The sequence below is a fragment of the Cetorhinus maximus genome, chromosome 12, assembly GCF_964194155.1.
Source record: "Cetorhinus maximus chromosome 12, sCetMax3.hap1.1, whole genome shotgun sequence".
Lineage (NCBI taxonomy): Eukaryota > Metazoa > Chordata > Chondrichthyes > Lamniformes > Cetorhinidae > Cetorhinus > Cetorhinus maximus.
Window position 1 is genome coordinate 61773646 of NC_135890.1, and position 27772 is coordinate 61801417.

The 27772-nt window shown below is 44.5% G+C and overlaps 1 protein-coding gene across 1 annotated transcript in view; it reads left to right on the plus strand.

Annotated features, from left to right (window-relative positions):
- LOC144687508 (dynein axonemal heavy chain 3-like) overlaps positions 1-27772 on the plus strand; it is a 706779-nt gene that overhangs the window by 138923 nt on the left and 540084 nt on the right. Inside the window, exons 9-10 of the mRNA XM_078553740.1 lie at positions 14771-14912; positions 25642-25840. Coding sequence (XP_078409866.1) covers positions 14771-14912; positions 25642-25840 — 341 coding nt within the window. The remainder of the gene's footprint in view (positions 1-14770; positions 14913-25641; positions 25841-27772) is intronic.

The following is a 27772-nucleotide window of genomic DNA, read 5'->3' on the forward strand; positions in this document are numbered from 1 at the left end:
CTGTAGTTTAGAAGAGTAAAAGGTGACTTGATTAAAACCTTTTACATCTTGAGTGGTCTTGATAGGGTGGATGTGGAGAGGATGTTTCCTCTTGTGGGAGAATCTAGAACTAGGGGCCACTGTTTAAAAATAAGGTGTCACCCATTTAAAACAGAGATGAGGAGAATTTCTTTCTCTCAGAGGGCTGAAAGTCTTTAGAACTCTCTTCCTCAAAAGGCGGTGGAAGCTGAGTCTTTGAATATTTTGAAGGCAGAGCTAGAAAGATTCTTGATAACCAAGGGGGTAAAAGGTTATCAGGGGTAGGTGGGAGGTTACGATCAGATCAGCCATGATCTTTTTGAATGGCAGAGCAGGCTCGAAGGGCCGAGTGGCCTCCTCCTGCTCCTAATTCAAATGTTCATTTGGTTGCAGTAGTTAAGAAGGGTAACAGCCAGACCCTGGGAGGTATAGGTCTGATACTTTGGCATCGGTTGTAGGGAAGATGTTAAGGAGGTGTTAAACAATTAGCTATATATGATTTAGCTAGAGTGCTTGGCAGTTATTAGAGGATGCCAACATAGCCGAAGGAATCAAAGGCCCAACCTCACTTGGAGTTTAGTATGATCAGGAAGTGATTACATTTTAGAAGGCAGTGAATTGATTACTCTGACAGACAAGCGGGGACCTGTTGCATATGCATCCTGTTCCATGTGGGAAATCCAGGACATTGCATGCATCCTGGATTACCGTGTGTGCAGGAAGTGCCACCAACTGCTTGAGCTGAAGATCAAGTAACTGCAGTCCATCCGGGAGTCAGAGTTTCCTGGATCATACGTTCCAGGAGATGGTCACGCTCCTTCCACAGAAAATGTGCAGTGGGTGAGAGATTGTGTGTCCACCAGGGAAGGTAGGAAGAAGACTTAGGTTATGCTGGGATCCACCAAGTAACGGCCCTCGCAAACTGGATTTCAGTTTTAAATACCAGGGGAAGTGACAACTCCTTGGAAGAATGCAGTAAGAATCAAACCTGCAGCATAATGTGAGATTTGACTTCACACACGGAAAAGAAAAGAGCAGAAAGGGCTGTTCAAGGATCTGATAGTTAGGGACATAGGCAGACAGTTCTGGGACCAGATAAATGATTCCTGAAAGGTATGTTGCCTCCCTGCTGCCAGGATATAGGAGATCACCAAGCGGGTACAGTACATTCTGCAAGGGGAAGGGGATTAGCTAGTTGTTGTAGTTCATGCTGGAGCCAATGAGATAGGCAGAAAAAGTATTGAGGTTCTTCCAGGCAGAGTTTCAGGATCTAGAAAAATAAAAGCCAGGGCCTGAAATGTATAATCTCAGGATTACATGTGAGTAAACCTAGGAAGGTGACTCAGATATATGCATGGCTGAAGAATAGGTCCAGGAGGGAGGATTTTAGATTCTTAGGACATTGGCACCACCACTGGAGAAGGGACACCTGTACAGGATAGACAGTTCATGCCTGGACAGAACTGGAACAAATGTTCTTGCTGAGAGGTTAACTAATACTACTGGGGAGGGTTTCAACTGATTTGGCAGAGGGAGAGGAGCCAGTAAATAGATAAAGGAGTAGCAATGAGATCAGAGGACTGAGGAATATAAAAAACAGTAACGTGCTAGGGACCTATTTGAAGAAGATAGCAGATGTGACGAAGGAGATATTTAAATTGTATTATGCCTGGGATGGACATTATAAGGTTGGTGAACCTCAGGTACAAAATGCTATATGGGATTGTGTCATGGTTGCATTAGCAGAGACATGGTTCAAAGAGTGGGCGGAGTTTAATGCCACACCCATGGTGGGTTTGGAGGTGAGGGGGGGTCAGTTAATTAGGCGTGGGAGGGTGGCGAGTGGGGACACCGTCACCTTCCTGCCTCTGTCCCGATTAAGTCCATGGTGGGAAGGGTCAGAATGCCTTCCCAAGCCACTGCCAATTGAGCCCTTGGGCAATTAATCCCCATGTAAGGCTCTTATGCTGCGGCACTTGGTAGACAGTCTTGCCATGTGGGGAGCTGTTGGCTTTGCTTATGAACTCCCAGGGAAGGTCCCTCATTGTCAGGCACTCAGTGCCTGATCAAGGGACCTGGCATTGGGAGGGGAAAGGGTCTGCTGAAAGCTACCCCACTGCCCTTGCTGCCGAATCCCCTCCCCTCTACTGCCCCTCAATTCCCACCCCATGACCTCCATGCTGCTCTCACTCACCTGTGGCCTGGGGTCTCAGTGACCCTGGGTCTCTGGTGAGTGCATTACCAGCAGCTGCCACCACTCCCAGTGGCACTGATGAGCAATGGGGAGCTGCTGGCCCCTCATTGGCCAGCAGCTCTCAGGGGGCGGGATTTCTATCCTCTGGGTCCTTGATTCCAGGGAAGGCCTGTCACAGGCCACTAAAGTGCCTGATTGGCCGCTAATATGATGGGTTTCTCCAAAGGAGGCAACACAGGGCTCTCGCCAGCTCTCCAGCCAGAGGACGAGACCCCCATGGCCTAGATTAAATTCTGCCTCATATTCCTGGTTACAATACCATCTATCTTTCTGTCTTCAGAAAATTTGATCTTGAGTTTCCATGCCATAATTTAAGTCATTAATAAATATAATGAATAGATCCCTGTGAGACACCAAAAGTCACATCCTGCAAATGAGAGTACCTGCCCATTCTCCCTACTCTCTGTCTCCTGCCGTTCGGCCAGTTTCCAAACCAGGCCAATAATCTGCCTTCAGTTCCATGAGCTTCAACTTTAGCTAGCAGTCTCTATCAGGGACTTTATTAAATGGCTTTAGAAATCCATATAAATAACATCGTTAGACATTCCCTATCCAGCACTTTAGTCACCTCTTCAGAAAATGGAATCAGGTTTGTCAGGCATATCCTACCCTTTACAAATCCCAGTTGTCTCTCTCCGATCAGCTGAAAAGTTTCAACGTGCTCACTCACGCTTTCACCAAGTCAGGATGACTCAGGAGCCCTTTAAAAAAGGTAGGCAGGTCCCGATTCCTGACCCCATTCCCAGGCCTTCTCATTTTTCGGGAGAGCATTTTAAGTGTGAGAGCTGGTTTGGGTCAGAAACGGCACCCGGCACTCCTGACCTGGCACTCCTGGCTGGCTCCGTTGCGGGAATAGGTATGTCCTGGTCCTGGAGTCAGGCCAGGTTTTCAATGAGTCATGTTCACAACCACTCAGGACCCTAGTCTTTTAAAAGGCAAGTTCAAACGGTTCTCTTCATGCCTCCCCATACCAAGGTTTGGCCTCTCACCTCTCCCCAGGGCACCTCAAGCTCCCATGCCAAGTTATGTCACCACCCCCCCCAAACAACCCCCATGGCCTTTCATGCCCCTATGCCAAGCTGTGCACTTCCATGCCCATTCACCCACTGTACACTGTATGGAATGAATGACCCTGTAATGACAATAGAATGTATAAAAAAAAATATTAAAAAAGTCATCCATTCATGGTGCATTCTCCATGCACCTCTACCAGTCAGAGTTCACTTGCTAAACCAATCACCACTCTCTTCTCATACAGTATAAAGTTGTTGCTTCCCATGACATTGGTATTCTTGCAATTGTCTTGATGTGTGCAAGCTGAAAAGCTTCAACAAAGTGTATTTTTTCAACAATACTAAATAAACATTGTGAAATTGACAGCAGAGATCAGAGAGCCAGAGCAGTTATTGGAGCAATGTTTTCCCTGAAGGTCAGGTTTCACAACAGACTAATGGATTTCTGGTCTCTCAGCCAAGTTTCATTATGTATTCTTGGCTGAGAGCCCAGACATCCATTAGAGTACTAAAACACCTGAGCCCCAGGGAAAACAATGCTTGATTGACAGATCTGGCTCTCTGATTTCTTCTGTCAATTTCACAATGTTTGTTTGCACAAAATAAAGAGATTTCAAGTGCTTGCAGCTTCAGTTATTGATACTTCAAGGGTCTAGATGATTGACACTTTTATTGAAATGCACTAAAAAGGAGTTTTTGTTTACAGAAGTGGAAAGTTATCAATGCATGACTGTTTTTAAAGCTATTTTTACACATCCTACTGTCACCATAGGGTTCATTGTTTCTATACAGTGTACAGTGTTTATAGGATGGACAGGGAAGTGCCATTGCTTGGCATAGGGAATGAAGGGCCATAGGAGAAGGGTGGGGGACATGAGATGGCATGGAGAGTGTGTGGGGACTGAGAGGGTGGAAGAGGTGAGGGGTGATGGCTGGAGGGCCATTGTTTTTATTTTAACTAGGATGAACCACAGCACCAAGGCAGGCCTCCTAAACAGGCCGCCTCCGCACCCAGCAGTTCTATGGCTGCCTCCAAACCTTTAGCTGGGTCAGCTGGCCCGACTCCAGCCCACACCCGCCAGAATGAAAATCCCGTCCTTGCGGGCACTTCCTGCCAAGGCGAGCAGGTAAAGCTGGGAATTTTCCTGACTCCCACGACCACCTCAAAGATGAAAATCTGGGCCTAGCAGTTTCCTGTTGACAAATGTCAGGCCTAACTGGCTACTTCCCTGCTCTCCCTCTCTCACCGTATTTATAAAGCAGAGTGATATGTGCAGTTTTCCAATTGGAAGATTGGTTCCTGAATCAGGAGAATTTTGCAAAGAGATTAGAAGATATCGAAGGTAAAATTGCTGAACTGGGGAGGAGCTAATTGCAGAGATTTAAGAAAGGACCTGTCAGACGTAGATTGGAAACGAATCACAGGATAAAGCAATAACAGAGCAATGGAAGAAGTATGAAGTAGGCCTATTCCTTTGATGGGAGCATTCAAAGATAATGTGCCCCAGATGACAAAAGAAATAAAATTTTAAATCAAACGGGAAAGGGAGGCTTATGAATAATGTCAGGGGAAAGAATTCAGTGAATAACCATGAACATTATGGAAAGTAGAGGAGGGAATTGAAAAAGGTTAAGACAGAAAACAAAACAAAGTTACAAGAAAAGGTGAGGAGGTAACATTAAACTCAATCCTAAATATATGTGGCTCAAACTGTGTGTGCAGCGCTTGTGTTTTAGGTGCTGCGAGTGGTCCCAGAGGGTCCAAAATAACATCCGCAGTGCACACACACACACACACACGTACACTTCGGTGGGGGCTGTGCCAGACACCATATTGGTGACATTAGCATGTGCACTGTGGGCATACAGTGGAAATATACGCTGTTAGCAGTTCATGATGCCAATCAGTGTACAACACTGACTGGATGACAGTGCTGCTATTTTGGAGCTCAATGTTCCAGCTATATGGTCTCTTCATTACTCACAGCTGAGCAGGCATTCAACAGCAGGAAGGACAGCCCCCCCTGGCCGTGCTATTTAAAGGCATCATCAACTCGTTCAGGTTCATTGGTTTTAGATATCTATTCACTGTTGCTGCAATTGTACAAGTCTTGGTGCTTTCTGTATGGAGTGGCGCACGCGCACAGAGTGGTGTGTGTGTCGAGTGATATATGCATGGAGTGGTGTGTGTGCATTGTTGTGTGCACGGAGTGGCGTGTATGGAGTGGCGCACATGGAGCGGCGTCTGTGTGTGCACACGGAGCGGTGTGTGCGCAGAGTGGGAGATGCTAAAGGATTTGACCCTGGCTTCAAGATTTCTCCACAAAGCAGTAATTCCAAGACCAGCCATGGATGCAGTGGTAGGAATTCCCCCCGGAATACAGGGTGACTGGGAGGAGCAACACAGCTTGCACAGAAGGCAGAGGGTGGAAGGGTGGAAGGCTCTCCGCAGGAGGCCATGTCTCCACAGGACCTTCAGAAAGTTGTTTCCTCCCGCAGTCTCTGAGGGTATAATGTGTGAGACATGTACACTCAGTACAGGCTTCCTGGCTGAAAGCTGCCATCTGCAGCCTCAGAGCAGGGCGAGGATCACATTGCCAATGAGTGTGAAGGTGACTGTGCAATGAACAATTATGCATCTGGCTCATTCCCGATTGAAGATATTTACAACATCTCACAGTTTACCGTTCACTTTGACTGAGCGAGGTCACTGAAGCTCTTTATCCAAAGTGAACTGGATACATTTCTTTCTCTTTAGCCAGAGAGCAGCAGGTGGAATAAAATGCCGGCTTTGAAAGGATTTCCATCTTCCCTGTGGTGCCAAGTGCCACTGTGTACGGCTGGGAAGCAGCCACGCTCAGTGTACCACGCAGCTCAATGCCCGTTCCACTGGACCTGCCACCATGACAAGACCAAGGGTGGCCGCTGGACAAGAGCTATCCACTGAACACATGGCTCATGACTCCATTGTGGAACTCGCTTACACACGGACAATATGTATATAGCGAAAGCCATCCTGTCATAAGGAAATGGGATAGAGTAGCCAACTGGCTAAAGTAATGTTTCCACAGTCCAATCAACCAGCAGGTCCTCCAGGCTTGGAAGAGTGGTGTGAGGATCCCTGGCAGGCTATTTTATGTTGCACAGCCTCGCTATCAGGCACAGCCTTGCTGCTGAGTTACACAGGAGCAGCAAAGGAAAGGAGGAAGACGAGGAAGGGAAAGGGAGCTGGAAACTGAGACAGTTCCTTTCCGACCCATCAGACTGAGATACAAATAAACGCCCCCTTAATTCTCCGTTTGCCAAGTTCCCCTCCCCCTGTTACTGACTGTCAGAGCTACAATGCAAAAATAAAAGCCACTGCAAAATAAACATTCCAAACCACATTTATAAATCAAAACACTGCCATAACACATAAAAATGTCAACGAGTCAGCCTTGTGTATTCCTTTTGTGTCTGTCTTATGGCTGCCTTTGCCTGTCCTAATGCTCCTACCCCAGAGTGGCTGCAGTGTGGCTGGCTGACCTTCTGAGGGAGTGCAGATGGCCTTGCAGGGTGACTCCAGGCAGCTCTGAGCCTGGCAGGCCCCAATCCAGACTGCACCACCACAGCAAGGGCAGCAGCAGCTTGGGCTGGCTGATGGGCAGCAGCGACAGCACTGACTGAGTGACAATACTGTCATCCTGAGAGAGGACAGCAGGCTCGTGATCCAGAGAGCCAATGCCACTGCCTCAGGTTGGCACCTCAGTAAGTTTGCAGGATAATGGCTGCCTGCAGTGAGAGCCTGCAAACTCCTTTTCGAGTGCTGGAATCCATCGCAGAGCAAGCAAAGGCATCAAATGCTGCATTGTGGCTGGGTTCACAAGTGGACTTGGAGTTGGCCCCATGGGCTTCAAGCTCTGTGCAAAGCCCATGAGTAAAGTTGGTGCTGGAGTCCTCCAAGCCCCTGGACATTACACACAGGTATTCTGGACGGCCTGCCAATGCCTACCAGCCTTCTTCTGTAGGCCACCCCATCCAAGTCCCTATCTGAATTCTCTGCCAGAGGTCCCGTGTGTGACCTCAGCCTCTGGGGGGCTGACACCTGCCCCTTGTCCTTGCCCTGGCATCAGGCCACTGGTTTTCAGTATCCCCTCACAGTCAGGTCCCACCTCTAAGCTGTCCTGTAAAGAACGTGCAGTGTCAGTACCTGTGCTGGCGGCTGTGAGGGTGAGTGTGAATAACAGTGTTTCTCATTCATCATTTTCTCCTAGCCTTCCACCAATGCATGGCCAAGGAGAAAGACAGAGGGCTATGGCTGCGGTGAGAGGAGGGGGGAAACAAGATGTGAGGGCGTACACAATCAGCAGCTTGCAAATGAAAAGATTTACTGTGTGATGAGGGGGGAGTGAGATGTGAGAAGAGGATATATATCATCACCTCAGTGTTTCAGCTCTGCCACTGGCTAAGACCTCCGCCGTGACTGCTCCAATCATAGTGAGTGCTGGATTTCCATGGGGACATGTCCCTCAATGGTTAGGTGCTGCTGCCCCAGTTACGCCCCAACCTGTCCTCTAAGAGAGAGAGAGAGAGGGAAGTGTGTCAGTCAGTGTGCTGCAATGTGTTTGGGTGATGTGGCTATCATGGTTGAATAGCTGGCAATGTGTGCAAGCTGTGTGCTGTGGGTGTGAGGTCTGCAGCAGAGCTCAGTGTGTAAGGACATTATGAATGTTAGTTACGAGCTGTGGTCGATAGGGATTGTCAGTAGCTGGGTGAAGGGGGTGTGGTACATTGGTGTCTGAGACTAGTGGTATGGATGGTGGGATATCACGTTTGAAAACACACTCCCTGGTCTTGAACTCTTGGCATTGAACATGTTGTGTCTCTGCATCCAAGTTCTCAGGGCTGGACTCCTGGTAATGACTCCACAGTGATCTGGTCCCACTGCCTTCTCAGGATTTGTCCACACGGCCTCCTACTCCCCTGTAAAGTACATCTCTCCTCTTTACCTCCTTGACCAAGGTCTCCAAGGCATCATCACAAAATGTCATGCTGTGCCTTATTACATCGAAATTCAGCCATCACTGAATCCTCTATCCTTTGTTTTACAGTATAGTTGTTCACATTTGCTAAGAAAGTGTCAGGGAGCAACTGTTACCCCAGAATTTTTTTAGGGCAGCAGCCATTTAATCTAAGAGAGATTCTTTCCCCTGGAACTGAACCCCCATTAGTACTAAAAGACTATCAACATGGAAAATATGAGCACAGCCCAGTAATTTAAATGCCAATACTGATTCTGGAATTTCAAGTTCAAATCTCTGTAGTCTCCTGTACCATTTATCAAAATTCATGATATATTCTTCCATGGGCTGATCATCTGATTTCCTAAACCTATCAAAGATCGTCCAAGCTTCCTACACTCCCAATAACTCATTCTTTTTGTAAAACGTATCCAAAAATTGTATCAGACGGTTCAATCCCTCTTCATGATCCAAAGCTATACCTTTCTTCTCCCTGTGTATAGCAGTAACCTGGGTCCACGTTTCAACTTCAGCTTTCCATTACTGATAAGGTTCAGAGTCAGAAAAAATTGGTGGATAGTCAAAGCCTGTGATTTTGCACCGTCCTTCCACCATTCTGTAACTTAAATTGTCAGCAACAGTACACTTCCCTCAGGGACTGAGACAGAAATCTTCATATACAGCAATTGATCAGCAAAGCTTAAAGTTCATCCTCTGCTACCACGTTACTCACAATAAGAGGTTGTAGTAGAGGAATTAGTCCAGGCTGGTCTTTTGGTTCAAGCTGGTTTATTTTCAAGACAGTTCCTCAGTGCTACTGACTTCAAGTAAGGGGGCAGTTGTGATTGGCAGCTGAGCATTTGCCCTGTATTTGATTCTCCATAGCTTCCACACAAAGTGTTCCAGCTGTATCTTTTTACTCTATTTAGATGGGATAATCAATGCCCATCACCTGTTTAACTCGCAATTGGTTTTAACAAGGTGATTGCCATATTAACACTCCCCCTCCAGCTCCAAGTCAGCTGTGGCTCAGTTCATAGCACCCTCACCTTTGAGTCAGAGGGTTGTGGGTTCATGTCCCACTCCCGGAAACCAAGAACTGTGATTGTACTCGAAAGAGTTGCAATCTGTGACTGTTGATAACTCGAAAGAGTTTCCTCTCCAGCCGCAAGGAGATGTCCTTAACCCTGGCACCAGGAAGGCAACACAACCTTTGGAGCTCCATGTCGTGGCTGTGGAGAATAGTATCTATCCCGCTGACTATACTGTCTCTCCTATCATTACCACTTCCCTGCTCATTCCCCCAATTTGAATAGCATCCTTCACCATGGTGCCATGGTCAGTCTACCCATCCACCCTTCAGTCCTTCTCCTCATCCACACAGGTAGCAAGTACCTCATACCATCCCCCACATTGGCCAAAGTCAAAGGCTGAGGCTGCTCCATCCCTACCTGCTGGATCCCCATACCTGCCTGACTCGCCATCACACCCTCCTGTTCCTGACCATCGGCCAAATCTAAAGTTCCATTTATCCTAAAAGGCGTGACTGCCTCCTGGAACAATGTGTCCAGGTAACTCTCCCTCTCCACAATGTTCGCAGCTCAGACACCAGCTCTGTATCTCAGAGCTGAAGTTGCTCAAGCTGCAGACACTCCCCGCAGCACTGATGGTCCAGAACGCAAAAACTCCCACAAGTAGCCATGACGGCACACCACCAGCTCCTTCAAATTTCATTTATTTGATTAGTTAACTAGTTATTAATTTAGTAAAGGGAAGTAAAAGCAAGTTACAGTCGCCGAGTTTGGAGACGAGAGGAGAACACTCACAGGATGACTTGCAATGTAGTTTGTATTCCAATTCCCTGTAGGGTATTCTAGGTGCCTAGAAATGTGAAACAAAGCATCCCATTTCACACCTACACCCTGCATCAAAATTCCACAATCTGGAGGTGTCTTTTTACAAAGATCCATCAGTTGGACAGAAAGTTGATAAAGATGCTTTTCCTCTCTTCATGTACCACTCTCCTTTGAACAGCTGTGCGCCCTTTAAAAAGCTACAGTGTGTAAAAAGCCCCACTCAAAGTGAGCAGGATCCCATGAACACCCTGCTGTTTGGATGACAGTTTGTGATGAATATGTACGGAGAGTCAAATACAGAGAAAATGCTCAGCTGCCAACCACAACTGCCCCCCTATAGCTATTTAGATGCAGTGATTTATTATTGGAACTTCATTATGCTGTTTGTTCAAATGGAGATTCAGGCCTCTGTCTAGAGGAACCTTATGATTAAAGATTCAACAAACCTTCATTTTAAAAGCGTGCATTAGGGCAGCAACTGTTTGGAGAATTGACCAACTGGGATCCTGGAGCAGATCCACAGACAATGCTACTGTTTGAGAGGCAGAATTGTCCAGTTCTGTTATTCATAGGGTTTTCAGTAGGATTTTTATTCTGAAATAATTGTTACACTTAGAGAAGGACTCTCACTCTCTGTTATCCTTTTAAAAGACCAGCAACCAAAGGAAATTGAGCTAACCCTGAATTACTCAGGTGTGGTCAGTGTGAATACAGCAGGTGGTGTGTATCGCCAAGGATCTGAAGGTTGCTTCTGGGAGGAAGCCGATGGAATCCACATTAACCAACCTTGTGTTCTGGTTTCTTTTGTTGAGAGGCAAATCAAAGGAATGTACAAGTTCACTCAGAGTTTACTTGAAATATACAAAGGGAGGAATCTAGCTGGAAATATATTTGTATGTTAACAATGTATGACTTTATTAATATGCAAATTAGCCAGCAAGTCAAAAGGATTTAAAGATAGACTGAGTTGTGGATCTCCAAAACTTGTTTCACACAAACAGCATTTCTCTTTCAACATCCCCGTTACTTTTTTAACATCTTGCTGAATTTGCTCACTAATTTTCCCTTAACCTCACTACAGAAAGATACATCTGGTAATTAACAGTACAAGTCGATTTCCAATAATTTAATGATGATTGTTAATCAAACTCCCTGACTCAGAAATGAAACACTTGAACCTGGGGAGTCTCATTCCTTTCGATAGTGATTTGTTGTTAGAGATTCCAAAATGTTGAATGTTAAATTTTGAAATATTGATCTTATTTTTCACTTGTCTCTTTTCCCTCTTTCTCTTAATCCAATCTTTCTGTGTCCGTCTTTCTCTTTCTGTGCCTGATTAAATGTTGAATTCACCTTCCTTCTCAGGCCTTCTGATTTATTTCTCAGTTTAACCCCATTGGCTAAGGCAATATTGTTGGTCCTCTTGTTTACCAAGCTCCCAGATGAGCTGCTGTCCTTGTTATGCCACCATCAGCTGGCATGTTTGAGCAGAAAGGTGCAGCAAAAAGTCTGGTTGCACTTCAGCAAGATCTGGTAAATGCGTTAACAAATACAATTTAAAGTGGTTTTACATCAGCAGATGAAGCAAAGCACAGTTTTATGGCTGAGCTAAAAGGAGGTAACCAACAAAATGGTCAAAGGGCTCAGTTAGCTCAGTTGGCTAGACGGCTGGCATTGTGATGCAGAGTGATGCCAACAGATAGTGAGAGTTTCATAAGGTGGGAATTGAAAGAGATTTACAGGATTTACCAAAATCAGCATGAAAAGTATGACAATTGCATTAGGTAAATGAGGGCAGGGAGAAGCAATGTGGGTCCATTAAACTGATAATAGTGATATTGTGAATGAGAATAAGGAAATGGTGAGCATGTTTATTAATGATTTTGCATCTGTATTTATAGTGGAGGGAGTTGTTAGCTTGCTGAACATCCCAAGGAAACTAATATGTAATCAGGGACAGGGACTCGCCAAAGCTAACATGAACAAAATAATTGTAACGAAGGAATGAATAGCACTAAAGAGTGATGAATCCCAAGGATTGGATGGTTTCCATTCCAGGGATTTAAAACCCTGATCCCAGGAATGTGTGGGGATTAACAGGCTGGGTCTTTTTTCTCTTGAAAAAAGGAGGCTGAGGAGTGAACTCACGGAGGTCTTTAAAATTCTGAAAGGTTTTGATCAAGTGGATCAGAGAGAATATTTCCTCTTGAGGGGAAGAGCAGGGCTAGAGACCATCAATATAAGGTGGTCAGCACGAAACCCAATAGGAAATTCGGGAGAAACTTCTTTACCCAGAGAGTGGTGAGAATGTGGAACTCGCTACCACAGGGAATTGTTGAAGTGAATAGTATAGATGTATTTAAGGGGAAACTTGACACATATATGAGAGAGAGGGGAGTAGAGGGTTACAATGATAGACTTAGATTAGGAAAGATGGGAGGAGGCTCGAGTGGAGCATGAACACCAGCATGGCCTGGTTGGGCCAAATGGCCTGTTTCTGTGCCGTCTCATTTAAAAATGTTCTTTACTTCCTATGTGTGAAAGCATTAACACCAAATATATCACAATTCACTGTCACTGAATCAATATCACCTCACTGGGTCAATATCACTGTTCCTCCATCACTGGATCAATATCACTATTCCCCCATCACTGGGTCAATATCACTGTTCCTTCACAATCATTGGGTCAATATCGCTGTTCCTTTGTCACTGGGTCAATACCACTGTTCCCCCATCACTGGGTCAATATCACTGTTCCCCCATCACTTGGTCGGTATCACTGTTCCTCCATCATTGAGTCAATATCATTGTTCCTTCATTATCACTGGGTCAATATCACTGTTCCCCCATCACTGGGTCAATATCACTGTTCCCCCATCACTTGGTCGGTATCACTGTTCCTCCATCATTGGGTCAATATCATTGTTCCTTCATTATCACTGGGTCAATATCACTGTTCCCCCATCACTGGGTCAATATCACTGTTCCCCCATCACTTGGTCAATATCACTGTTCCCCCATCACTTGGTCGGTATCACTGTTCCTCCATCATTGGGTCAATATCATTGTTCTTTCATTATCACTGGGTCAATATCACTGTTCCTTCGTCACTGGGTCAATATCACTTTTCTTCACCATCACTGGGTCAATATCACTGTTCCTTTGTCACTGGTCAATATCACTTTACCTTTGTCACTGGGTCAATATCACTGTTCCTTTGTCACTGGTCAATATCACTTTACCTTTGTCACTGAGTCAATGTCACTGTTCCTACACCATCACTGGGTCAATATCACAGTTCCTCCATCACTGGGTCAATGTCACTGTTCCTGTCACTGAGCCAATATAACTGTTCCTTCACCATCATTGGGTCAATGTCACTGTTCCTACACCATCACTGGGTCAATATCACTGTTCCTCCATCACTGGGTCAATGTCACTGTTCCTACACCATCACTGGGTCAATATCACTGTTCCTCCATCACTGGGTCAATATCACTGTTCCTGTCACTGAGTCAATATAACTGTTCCTTCACCATCATTGGGTCAATGTCACTGTTCCTGTCACTGAGTCAATATAACTGTTCCCTCACCATCATTGGGTCAATGTCACTGTTCCTGTCACTGAGTCAATATAACTGTTCCTTCACCATATTGGGTCAATGTCACTGTTCCTGTCACTGAGTCAATATAACTGTTCCTTCACCATATTGGGTCAATGTCACTGTTCCATCACCATCGCTGGGTTACAATCACTGTTCCTCTATCACTGGGTCAATATCACTGTTCCTGTCACTGGGTCAATATCACTTTTCCTTTACCAATTAATACTCCCAAATTCCCCAGCTGACACACAATGCAAACACTTTCACCACATGGACTACAATGGTTTGAGAAGGTGGCTCACCACCACCTTTCCACCACAATTCGGGATAGCCAATGAATGCCGGCCTCACCAGTGATGTCATTTCCAAGACCAAATTCGATATAAGATCATAACCAAACAAGGGATGCATTAAAATTCCTTTGCAGCACTAGAGATTGGTGTCGTTTCCAAAACTGTTTATATTGAGAGTTATACAAGAATCCTGCGATACAGCTGAGAAGGTTGCCCTTCTGGTTCCAGCGATGCACAAAATTGGTATAAAAATTTAGAAAGCTATTATTCCCTAATTAAATTACTTTACACTGTGCAGTTATTTTCAATTTTCTAGATTAAAAAAATGTGTAACAAAATTGAGCTTTCTACGTAAGGACGTGTCAAACTCAATGGAACAAAGTGGTGATGGATGAGGCTAGTGTGGTTTTGATCATTTACACTTGCTGTCATTTGCTCTGTTCCTGCTGTGTTATTAGCAGAAACCAGAAATATATTCGAATAATCTACAATTGAAAGAGAAGGTTCCTAATCATCCGTGAAAGATAAAGTAGAGGTCTTGGTAAATTACCCAGACTTACATTGAAGATGTCTGTCTGTGCTGGTCGTTTAATGAATTTTTAGTTTGGAACCAATAACATCAATTACTATAAAACAAATTGAAACAGACAAATGAAAAGAGTCAATTTCTCCAGTTTGATGCTGGGAAGTGAGCTATTGCAACATGTTTCAGCCTTGTTTTCCTTACAGGCCATCACTCTGAAAAATGGACTGGGTGACTTCCTGGAAAAAAGCAATAAACAAATTGACGATATTGTCACCCTCATACGGGGCAAACTGACCAAAATGGCCAGAATAACCCTGGCTGCACTCATCACGATCGATGTTCATGGTAGGTGAAAGGTTTCCTTTACTGAGTTTCACTTTACTCATTTCTTAACAACATTAATATCCAGAGTGCTTAGACAAAAGGAGAGAAAGACACCAACATGGCAGCAAAGTTTTGCTGCTGACTGCAAGCTAGAATCATACAGAATCGAGGAATCTCTTTGGGTCTGTCAGAACCACTGACTTTTTTCAAATCTTTATCTTTATTATCTCTTTTGATAAATGATTTCTCTCAGTTTCCCCTTCCTCTCTATCTGCTGCCCTTGCTAAACTGAACACAAGGTCAATTAATCTCCAATCACCTTTTGCTACCTCACACTTCAAACTACTCATTGTAGTCACCTCACTTTGACTGGCTCCAGTCCGTTCCAAACTCTGTTAAATGCTGAAAAATACCAAAAGCATTTTGTTTGATCCCTGCCACAAACTCAGATACCCTTACTATTAATTCCATCCTCCTCACTGATCACTACATCAGGCTGAAGGAGGCTGTTTGAGTTCTAACCCACCAAGAGCTGAGCTCCCAACCACATATCCTCTTTATCACTCAGGCCACATATTTCCACCTCTGCGACATCCCCCATTTACACGCCTGCATCAGCTCATCTGCTGCTGAAACCTTCTTCCCTTTGCAACTTCAAAACTCAGTTATCCAATATTCTCTTAGCTGACCTCCCATCCTTTATCCTTTATTCTTGTGAACTATAGCTCTGTTGTCCATATCCTACCTTGCACCACGTCCTGTTGCTGTGCTCATTAGCTCCCAGCTCTTCTAGCCTCCAATGTTCATCTTTGTAATAAAAGCCTCACACCTTCCTCACACCCTGCTTCCTGTAAGGACTCCATTCCATTCTCCAGTTTCTCCATCTCCATTGCATCTGTTCCTATGATGCTATCACCCGCAATGATGCTTCTGACATGCTTTCCTTTTTCTCAGCTGAGGATTCTTCCACGATTGTGTTTGACAGACCCCTCAACCATGTCCAATCCATTTCCCATCACCTCTTCCTCTCCGTCCTCAGAACCATGATAGGATCCCCTTTGTCCTCGCTTTCCATTCAAAGGATCATCGTCCGCCTTTTCTGCCAACTCCAGCGTGATGCCACCACCAAACACATTTTCTCCTCTCTTCCCCTGTCAGCATTCCCTCTGTGACACCCTGGTCCACTCCTCCATCACCCCAACACCTCATCCCCTTCCCATGACACCTTCTCATGCAATCGCAGGAGGTGTAACACCTGCCCCTTTACCTCCTCCCTCTCCACTGTCCAAGGCCCCAAACACTCCTTCCAGGGTGAAGCAGTGATTTGCTTGTACTCCTTTCAATTTAGTCTACTACATTTGCTGCTCACAATGTGGTCTCCTGGACACTGGGGAGACCAAACGCAGACTGAGTGACCGCTTTGCGGAACACCTTCGGTCTGTCCGCAAGCATTACCCAGACCTCCCTGTTGCTTGCCATTTCAACACTCCACCCTGCTCTCATGCCCGCATATCCGTCCTTGGCCTGCTGCAATGTTCCACTGAAGCCCAACACAAGCTTAAGGAACAGCACCTCATCTTCCGATTAGACACTTTACAGCCTTCCGGACTTAATATTGAGTTCAACAACTTCAGACCATGAGCTCTCTCCTCCATTTTGAATTTTTTCCCCCAAACACCAGTTTGTATCTTATTTTCATGCTTTTCATTTCAGACAGCGCTGACCTTTATTCTGCTGTTAATACCTACTCTAGACCAATACTTTGTTTCTTTACTATCACCATTCCCACTCCCTTTGCCTTTTATTCAATGACATCTTGTCATTAAATCTCTCCCACCCTATAACCTATCCCTGACATTGCATTTTGCTCCACCTGACCTTCCCCATCTTTTCAACAGCATAAAACCCACCCCATCCCTATCTCTTGTCAGTTCTGAAGAAGAGTCATCACAGTAAGGCGTGAAAGTTCCAGGGAACAAGAGATCACAAAACTGTCGGATTGTCATTAAAGACACATCTGGTTCATTCCTGCAGAGACGGAAACTTACCATCCTTTATCCACTTGGCCGATTCCTGACTCCAGTCCCATGCTGTGTGCTTGGCTCTCATTGGGAGATTTTATCTGCTGGGTGAAAAGCTGGTGGGATGCATGAATCACGCCCCACCCCCCAAGGGTAGGGCCTGGTTTGAAATTCACTGCCTTGGAACAAGCTATCAGGGGAAGCTCACTATACTGAGGTCTACAAAAACCACCAGCCAGCTAGACTTGGGTACCCTGCCAGGATTGGCGAGCGATGGGGGAGGGTGGGGCTTGCAGAGCCGGAGGTAGAGATGGGTCCAGCTGAGGGTAGCCTGGACCTTCCTTGTGGAACCCGGGGGCTGTGGGGTTGGGGGAAAGTTGGGTGGGAGTGCCCCTCCTGCTTTAAATCTGACTGTGCCTTCACTGAGTGCCTTTACTCAGATTTCACTGTGAAGATACTCAGCAGCAAATGCTTCCCTCAGTATGACCTTAAAATTGTATCAAGATCTTAATGACATATCAGGCTCTGATTTACATTTAGTCACTAGGATCCCATCAGGGTCACAGGGGAGCTCAGGAACCTGTGATGTTAAATTGGCTGTGGGGTGAGGCGGGAGTGGTTCAGAGATGAATGGATCACTCTCCATGGTTTCTGTCAGTCAGAGGGAGTAAAATTCCCTCTGTTATAACTGGTAAAGTGACCTAGCTGGTGACTCAGGCCCTACCTCATCCCCGTGGGATGAGACCAGCTAGGTCACTTCACCAGGGGATGGGCAGTTATAATGAGGCTTTTTCTCAGTGTGCTCTAAACCCTGAGAACACATCATATAGAAAACCAACTCAAATAAAAATATTTTGTTCTTTCTGAATGAATAAATGCTGGTGATCACAGGAATGTCCCTCCCCTTCCCCACACACCACAGCCTAGACTCAACAGAAGGAGAAGGGCAGCAAAATGACATTCCTTGTTTGTTGTTAAGAATGGACATAGTAACTTCTACCACCGCATTCCCAGGAATAGGATAGATTGAAACACAAGTTTTCACAAAGAAGTTAGAAGCCACATTTCCTTTCCATGAACAGTCACAGTCACACGACAATCACGGAGCTGAGAGATTCTGCACTCTGTTATAGCTCCCTTTACCACAAAGTTACTCCATATCTTTGTGATGAGGAATATCAGCAAGATATTATTTTGACCACTATTCAAGACAGATATCTTAATGGAATGGACAGTTATTCATAACCTCATCAGTAGAGATTATACCAGGATAATTCTCTCACACTGGTAAAGAAAAATTGTAATGGCAGTATTCTTAGTTTAGCAAATTTGGATTTTACCGATAGACTTAAGCCTGGAGTTTCCCCTCAGTTGCGCCTGTTTGCAGCACAATTAACCTCAAATCAACTGAACTGATCGTGGAATTTCAAAGACAAATTATGTCCAGTGCAAACTGAGTTCCTATAATCTGTTGCACTGGTTTAAAAAGCATCAAACTGCAAGCCAGCCCTGCTTACCACACCACCTACACCCCAGATGGAATTAACTAGCATTGTGAGATCCCGCAAATTTCCTTTGTTATCAACCCTTCAAGGAGACTCTTAAAATGAAGCTGGTTCATTTGACATAACAGCAATAACTTGCATTTACATAGTGTCTTTAACATGGCCAAATTAAGGAGGTTCTGTGAAATTCCTCCCTGATCCTTTAGGGAAAGGTCCAGGAGATGGGAATAAGCTGACCAACCCGAACTCCCATCTTGCCCGTTCTAACACATGATGTTCGTCTCCCTCAATAACGTGGCCAGCTCCCTATTAAAAACAACAGCCTGTTATTTATATAGCAACTTAGTAAAACATCCCAGAATGATTCAAGAAGGGTTTTCAGGCAAAGTTTGACACTGAGCCACATCCAGGCCAATGATGGAATGCGAGGTCAAAGAGGTGGGTTTTAAGGAGCATCTTAAATGAGCAGAGAGAGAGAGAGGATAATGGGCACCTTCTAAAAGCTTTTAAATTTTTAAAAACTTAGTAAGAAACTGAGTCCTGTACACCAACAAAGCTAGTAACTGGCTCAGGATAGTTCTTACAGTCATTTTCAGTGATTTAGAATCAGGTTACTCACAGGTGCTGATTGAAAGTCCTTGCTTTTTGTGAACCCCATTTTCAGCTGTGTGAATAAATCTGCCCCATGTTTCCACTACAAAATATCGTAAGGAATGCTTTAAGACATAAATTGTTTTCAAATTACATTCTAAAAATGCTTCCTGATTTTGCTGTTTCATAAAAGATTTTAGTTTGGTGACATCCAAATGAGTGTGAATGAGCAAAAAATGCTTCCTAAAAACTAGCATAATTTTGAACGGAATTTGTCCAGGGACCTTCAATTGCACCAAAGCAGAAACTCCAGGCTGCTAGGTTTGATTTACGCTCTCTGACGATTGCAGATGTAAAACCACAGAGAGCAGCAGGTGACAAAGAAGGCCAGAACAGACTCAATACTCATTATTTCTTTAAAAGACAGTTAATATTAGTATCAGTTAGAATCAGCACAACATTTTAAAGAATTTCCTTTATAATAGTAAAGCAGTTTTCAGTCCAGATTTCACCTTGATTGCAGCAGGCAGGTCTAATCGTGAACAAAAGATTGTGTGAAAAATCAATTTACCAACTTAATTCTGCTGGTGGACAGGTAACCATGGTAACTAAACTGAGCCAGACATGCTATTGACAGGTCACGAAGCACAGTCAGTGTTAAAAGAAAAGGTGGAAGTGTCAGCTGTGGCTCAGTTCATAGCACCCTCGCCTTTGAATCAAAGGGTTGTGGGCTCATGTCCCACTCCCAGAAAACCAAGAACTGTGATTGTACTCGAAAGAGTTGCAATCTGTGACTGTTGATAACTCGAAATAATTTTTTTAAAAGAAAAGGTGGGCCTTATTTTGAAACTGGACTGAGGCACAATAATCAATTGGCATTAATTAAAAATGTAATGAAATAGTGATTGATTAATTCCACATATATTCTGCAGAGATCAATTGGTTGTATTTAATTAATTGAAATATACACCAACATTTCTTTGCAGTTTCTGAGTTGTTGAAATATTTACAAGAGAACAAGTTCGCACAATCAGTCGGTCATTTAGTGTAATAATTATACTAAATACTGCATGCAGTTACTCAGGGTGTTATATTGACATGGAAATGGTTCACAATAACAGATCCCTCAGGTAGACCTTAACTTTCAGCTGTATCAGCCCTGGCTCAGTTGGTATCATTCTTGCCTAGTTTGTATCTCTCTTGTCCAGTTGGTATCACTCTTGCCCAGTTGGTGTCACTCTGACATTCTGTACTGAGGGAATGCTACACTTTTGGAGGTGCTGTCTTTCTGATGATGCATTAACCCAAGGCTCTTATCTGCCCTCTCAGTTGAATGTAAAAGATCCCATGGCACTATTTCGAAGAAGAACAGGGAGTTATCTCTGGTGTCCTGGCTAATATTTATTCTTCAAAAACAGATTTTCTGGTCATTCTCACATTGCTGTTTGTGGGAGCTTGCTGTGCACAAATTGGCTAGAATATTACAACAATGCCTACACTTCAGAAGTACTTCATTGGCTGAAAGGTGCTTTGAGATGTCCAGTGACATCTGCCCTGCATGTCCATTCTTATGGTTGCTCCCAGAACATCAAAAAAGCCTTTGGCTTCCCAAGTCCCAGTCATCAACCTCCCATACCCTCACCCCAACCCTCCCAATGCCTGACCTCACTCCCTCCTATCCCAGGGTTTCTGACTGTGGCCTCTCTCCTTCTTAGCAGCTCCCAGGCTGAATATTTGGCCCACTGGAAAATGGAACTAAAAACTGATCATTAGTTTCTGCAATTAAGTTTGGCAGTATCTCTGTCTCTCTGCCCTTGCCGGGTGCTTTGGCTGTTTTTGGCCTCCCTCTTACCCGCCCTGCTTCCTCATAAATATTGGGACCAGAATCTCCCTCCTTAGTGGGAAAGCGAGGGTGCCATTCCTTCACAGAATGACCACAGAAGGAGGCTGAGGAGAGGTTGTGTGGCTGACAGCTCACCTTCATTGACAGTCAGTTGGAATCAAAGACCATTGTATAGTAGATTCCAGAGCAAGTTGGCACAAAGTGAGTCAGACTATGGAAAAGCCATTTGTATTTCACTTTCACAACTGTGCAGTCAGTGAAGTAGCTCATTAATCAAGCAAAGATAATGAAGGCATACGGAGCAGAGAGCAGAGTGATGAATCATTATGTATTAAAAATCAATGCTTAATTCTATTTTAAGAAGATGTGAATGTCAATATAGATTGATGAATAGAAACTCAAATTATAAACACAGCCTGCACTGAAAATAAAATAAATTGAAATGATTCTGTGTGTAGGCTCTAGTTCCTGTAACTGATTTCCCATCAGATATCTATTTGAGCTTATTATTGGTTGAATGAGCCGATATTAATGTGAAGCAACTTTGCTGCGCACTATAGATTTTAACAAGCTGTGTGTAATGGCCTGGTGTTGGCCATCGAACCAGAGCAGTGGCAATCAGTGGGCCACAGCTACAGCCACGGGACATCACAGCTGTGACCAGGGTTTATCTTAGCAAGTAAATACCTCTTCAGAGGGTGCCCCAAGATGGTGGTGCCCCCAGCCTCTCCCTCTGACAATGGCAGTGTCAGTGGGACCTCCAATTGGGCCTACAGCATCTTGGACCTTCCTGGCATCATAGCCAGAGTGTGGCCAGGACACTGAAATGGTCCTGACTCCCTATTCCTAACCTAAAGGCTGAAGATTCTGCCCAGAATCAGCCAAAGAGGCAGCTGTCGCATTGACTAGGCTTTGAAAGCCTTTGAATTCTCCAGAATGGATAATTTTTCTACTTTGTGCACTGTCAACCTTTTAAGTACATCTCCTTTATCTATTGCTATCCTATCCAATGTCACTGCTGCCTTCTCCTTTACTGCGACAGTCACAGCATGCTCTTCTCTACTGGAGATAGATGCAAAGTGCAACACCTCCACTGTGTGGCCTATAATCAGCCCCACCCTTTCTTTGATTCAACTTTTATTATTTATATGTTTATCGAAAACTTTGAGATTTTTAGGATATTGCTAATCTATTCTCATCCACACCCTTTCTTTCTTTTATATAGATATCCTCTGGAATTCCTATATTTTGCTTGGTTCTAAACTGTATTATGAACCAGCATTTTTCAAAGGTTTCTTTTCTCAGTTTTATTATAAACTCTATATCTCCAATTATCCTGGGACCTCTAGCTTTAGATGTTCACCCTTTCCTCCTCTTGAAAGTGTGTCTACTCCGTACCTGAACAATCTCCTCCACTAGCCAGAGGCGAAGGTGCTGTCAGTGAGCCACAACTGCACTTGTATCAAGACAAACTGTATAACTACGATATATATATTGAACGAGGTTTGTTAACTAACACTGACTGTACACTGGAGAATGGTTCATTGTCGTGCCATTCACTGCTTGTTACTGATCTTTTTGAGTAGTTTGTAGATAAGTTTAATGCTCTCTCAGTGTTTGAATTATGTGTAAATTATGCCACAAATTGGCAAATTATTAAATCCATTTGATTCCCGGTGAGTCCAGGGCCTTGGGCATTTGATGAAAGAATTGTAGGTTTACCCACTGTTGCCCCCTGTACATTTGATTTGGGTGTAACAGTTTATGAAAGTCACTCAGTATGCAGACATTCCCAGATTCAGGATTTTTCAGGATTATCCCATAGGTTGAATATGGGGTTGAATTTCCCCCCCATCGGGGGTGAAGTTGAAGGGCGGGCGCGCACAGGTGCGCTTCCAATCGGCGCCCCCGATCAGAGGCGCAGCGCCATTTTACGTGGGCAGGCCAGTTAAGGCCCGCCCAGCATGACGTCCGCAGGGAAGCGCTCCCTGTGCAGGCGGTGGGGAATCCCAAAATTGAGAGTGCGCTCTTTCATACATGCGCAGGAAAGAGCACACTCATCTCCCTGAAGCTAAGTGCTACCTCAGGGAGATCGGCTCTAAATGTCAAAAACCTTAAAATAGAAAAATAAAATTTCACTAACATGTCTCCTCATGTGACAATGTCGCATGAGTTGGGAGACACGTCCACAATTTTCAAAAAAACTTTATTCAAATTTTAAAAAACCTACATGAAACCTCATCCTGCCGGTGGATGAGGTTTCATGTTTTTTCTAGTTCCCACCAGGGCTCTTGGCCTGCCCACCAACCTTAAGGTTGGACGGGCAGCTCCTTTAATTACATAATTGACTCTGTCAATGGCCTCAATTGGCCGTTGATGGGCACACAGCTGATTTTGCTGCACCCCCACCTACCTGAAAATTTAAATGGGGTGTGATGACGTCGGGAGTTCCCCCCGGCGTCACCGCCCATCATTTTACACGTCGGCGAGTGGGCCCCGCCCCCTCTTGCCAATGCGAAAAATCCTGCCCCTGTAGTTTGAGAGAAAATTATTCCAGTTTGGTGAGATATACCAGGCACGACTCTGACTTTCCCAGGCATGACCCTGAATTTCCCTGGGATGCAACATTGGCGAAGTAGTGGTAAAAGGGATGGAAGCTGTCTACTGGGGCAGCGTAATCAGATATGGCCTGCTAGTGATGCCCCTCCTATTTCCAGAAGGCATCCCGAGGGGAATTCCTGTTCCAGCCAGTGGAAGGACATAGGTCTGTCCTCTCCATGACTTTGGAAGGAGGTGGGGCTACTGGAAAGACACCTCCATGATCCATTCCCCTTTACCGAGTTCCCATGACACTCACCTCCTCCAGAATGTCACTCAGTCTAGACAGTTGGTAGATACAGAGAGGATGAAATGAGGCTCACTGAGAATCTGGCTCTAAGTGTTGCCCACAAGTCTCCCAGGAGACTGCTGGTAACATCAGGTAAATCAGCCCCCCATTCAGGGTGCTGGTTGACAAAATTTTTTAATACTTTTGGGCTGGTCGCAAAGGTAAACAGTAGAATTTGATTTCCAACCCATTTGATGTAAGGAGATGGAAGAGAGGTCTTTCACCCTTATATATTCTGGGAGGATCGAGGGCAGGTGTGGGTGAGAATGTTGCCCCTCCTCCCCAGGGACCAGCCTCTGAAATGGGTGAAAACTCTGGTTTTGGGAACATACATTTAGGATTTCCAGTTCACTGTCAGCGGGTTTGCAAAACATCATTCCAAGTGGGCCGGCATTCCAAACCAGCAATCCCCGAAGGATGACCAGTCACAGTATTTAAAATTCACATTGATAGAATTAAAAACGCCCTTTGAGGTTGTGGTTTGCAGTGCAAGAGAAGAATGTGAACTCTGCACCTGACTCTCTCTAGCTGATTGGTAGCTCTCGGAGCTGTTTCTTTGGGCTAAAATCTCTTTAGAACCACAGAACTATAGAAAAGTTCTGGTCATTCGCCCCATCTTCTCCATGCCAGCCCAAGGACACCCAGGTGCCCTTTCTAATCCCACCTTCCTGCACCCGGCCCATAGCCCTGCAGTTTACAGCACTTAAGGTGCAGATCCAGGTACTTTTTAAAAGAATTTAGAGTTTCTGCCTCTACCACCAACTTGGGCAGCGAATTCCAGACACCCACTACCCTCTGCGTAAAAAAGTTCTTCCTCATGTACCCCCTCCACCTTCTACCACTTATCTTGAATCTATGTCCCCTGGTTCTAGAATTCTTCACCAAGGGAAACAATTTTATCCTGTCCACTCTATCTATTCCCCTCATAATTTTGTACATCCCAATCAAGTCACCTCTCAGCCTTCTTTGTTCTAAGGAAAATAACCCCAACCTATCCAATCTCTCCTTGTAGCTACACTTTTCTAACCCTGGCAACATTCTTGTAAACCTCCTCTGCACTCTCTCCAGAGCTATTACGTCCTTCCTGTAATGTGGTGACCAGAACTGCACACAATACTCCAGTTGTGGCCTCACCAGTGTTTTATACAATTCCAACATTATATCCTTACTTTTATATTCTACACCTCTGCCAATGAAGGAGAGCATTCCATCTGCCTTCTTTACAACCTTGCCTACTTGAACTGCTGCCTTCAGGGACCTGAGAGAGGCCAAGATCTCTCACTTCATCTACCCCTCTTAGTATATTCCCATTTATTGTGTAATCCCTGTAACTGTTTGACCTCCCTAAATGTATGACCTCACACTTCTCTATGTTAAAATCCATCTGACACTTTACCGCCCACTCCACCAACCCATCTATATCGTTTTGGAGATTATGGCTATCCTCTACACTATCCACTACTCGGCGATACAAACCTGATGTGAGATTTAGCATCATCTCACCAGCCTTGCCTCAATACCTCAACTGCCCTGTGCCTCAAATGGGCTTTGCTCAACTCACCTGGTCATCATTTCAATGTCCACAGCTTCCTGGGACTACTATGTGGTAGTTAACCCAATGGGTGTTGGCAGTAATGATCCTGAGGTCAAGGAATGGAGGGGGATTTGTGTAGTTGATACCCTCCTCTTCCCCCATAGAGGCCCCTCCAGGATCAAGGCCACATTGATTTTTAGGGATTTTCTGCTCCAAAGGTTAAAGACTGGCTGCCTGCCCTGCTCCTTAGCAGGTCAAAGGTTAAAGACTGGCTGCCTGCCCTTCTGCTCAGCAGGTCAATCTAATCCTTTTACTAATAATGAATTCTGGTCACAAAAAAAATTGCACTATATTTTCATTCTCTCCTAGCTCGTGATGTTGTGGCAAAGCTGAACAGCCTTGGAATTAACACCACAACTGACTTTAATTGGATTGCACAGTTACGTTATTATTGGGAAAAGAGGAATATCATTGTTCGAATGATTACAACCACAGTGCCTTATGGTTATGAATACCTGGGGAACACAGGAAGACTTGTCATCACTCCCCTGACTGACAGGTGCTATAGGTAAGAGCAAGGATTCTAACATGTGCTGTCAACAGATTACAGTGTCTCTGATGAAATATCTGAGATGAGACTGCATGATTAATTCCATTGTTGCTGCAGGAGTGTAACATTGAATTCAAGATTACATTTCATAGTGACAGGAAATCTATGGAGAAAACCAGAATAGTTTCATTCCCTTCATTATTTAGGTCAATTTTTAAAGTCATCAAGAGATGTAGGGGTAGATTTTCAACTTGCCAGTTGAGTAGAAAAGTGATGCTGTGTATCAGACTATTAAACAAACCACACAGTTTCCATTAGGCTAAAGTGAAAGGGAATTTGCACCAGGTGGTTTCTGACATTCTCAATGTCACTTTTATAACAAGGCAGTAAGTTGGAAATAAGCAGCAGTGTGTTCGATATCTACAAGGAATACCTAGGGGCACAGAACACTGGCAGAGACAGCTAGTACTAGAATAGGGAATAGTGAGTAAATAGGTGGGGTTGGAGTAAGGGAGAAAGTAATAGAGTCTAAATCAGGATTACTGTGCATGTTTGTGAATGCACAGAGTGTGTTAAATAAGATTGGTCAGTTACAGGTGCAGATTGCCATGTGGAATTACAATGTTGTGGCGATAACAGAGACCTGGCTCAAAGAAGGACAGGACTGGGTGTTAAATATCCCTGGATACAAGATGTTCAGGTTGGCTATGGAAAAAGACAAAGAACAGTCCAGAGTAAGAATAATTAACTGGGGGAAAGCGCAACTTCTATGGGGTAAGAACGGATCTGGGCTGAATAAGTTGGAGTGAAAGGTCGGCAGGAAGAATGGTAGCTGGTCAATGGGCTACCTTCAAAGAAGAGATGGTTCAGGCACAGTCAAGGTATATTCCCTCAAAAGGGAAAGGTAGGGCAAACAAATCCAGAGCTCCCTGAATGACAAAGGAGATAGGAATTAAGATAAAGAAGAAAAAGTATGCTTACGATAGGTGTCAGATAGAAAATACAGTTGAGAACAAAGTTGAATATAGAAGATTCAGAGGGAGTATGAAGAGAGACTGGCAGCTAACATGAAAGGAAAACCCAAAGTCTTCTATAGGCACATCAATAGTAAAAGGAGGAGTAGGGTCGATTAGGGACCGAAAAGGGGATTTACACATGGGGGCAGAGGGCATAGCTGAGGCATCTGTCTTTACCAAGGAAGAAGATGCTGCCCAGGTCATGGTGAAAGATGAGGTAATTCAGACACCAGATGGGTTTAAAATTGATAAGGTGGTGATATTGGATAGGTTATCTGCACTTAAAGTTGATAAGGCACCGGGACCAGATGAGATGCATCCAAGAATACTGAGAGTGGAAATTGCAGAGGCACTGGTCATAATTTTTCAGTCTTCCTTAAACTCAGGAGTGGTCCCAGAGGACTGGAGAATCACAAATGTTACACTCTTATTCAAAAAAGGGTGTAAGGATAAGACCAGCAACTACAGGCCAGTCAGTTTAACTTTGTTGGTGGGGAAACTTCTAGAAACAATAATTTGGAACAAAATTAATAGTCACATGGACAAATGCAGGTTAATTAAGGAAAGCCAGCATGGATTTCTTAAGGGAAAATCATGTTTAACTAGCTTGCTGGAGTTTTTGGAAGAGCTAACAGAGAGGGTTGATGAGGCTAATGCTGTTGATGTGGTGTACATGAACTTCCAAAGGCATTTGATACAGTGCTGCACAACAGACTTGTGAGCAAAGTTATTGCTCATGGAATCTCGTGGAATAAAAGGGATAGTAGCAACATGGATACGCAATTGGCTGAGTGGCAAGAAACAGAGAGTAGTGGCTAATGGATGTTTTTCAGATTGGAGGAAGGTTTGTAGTGGAGTTTCCCAGGGGTCAGTTTTGGAACCCTTGCTTTTCCTGATATATATTAATGACCTTTCACAGGGTACAATTTCAAAG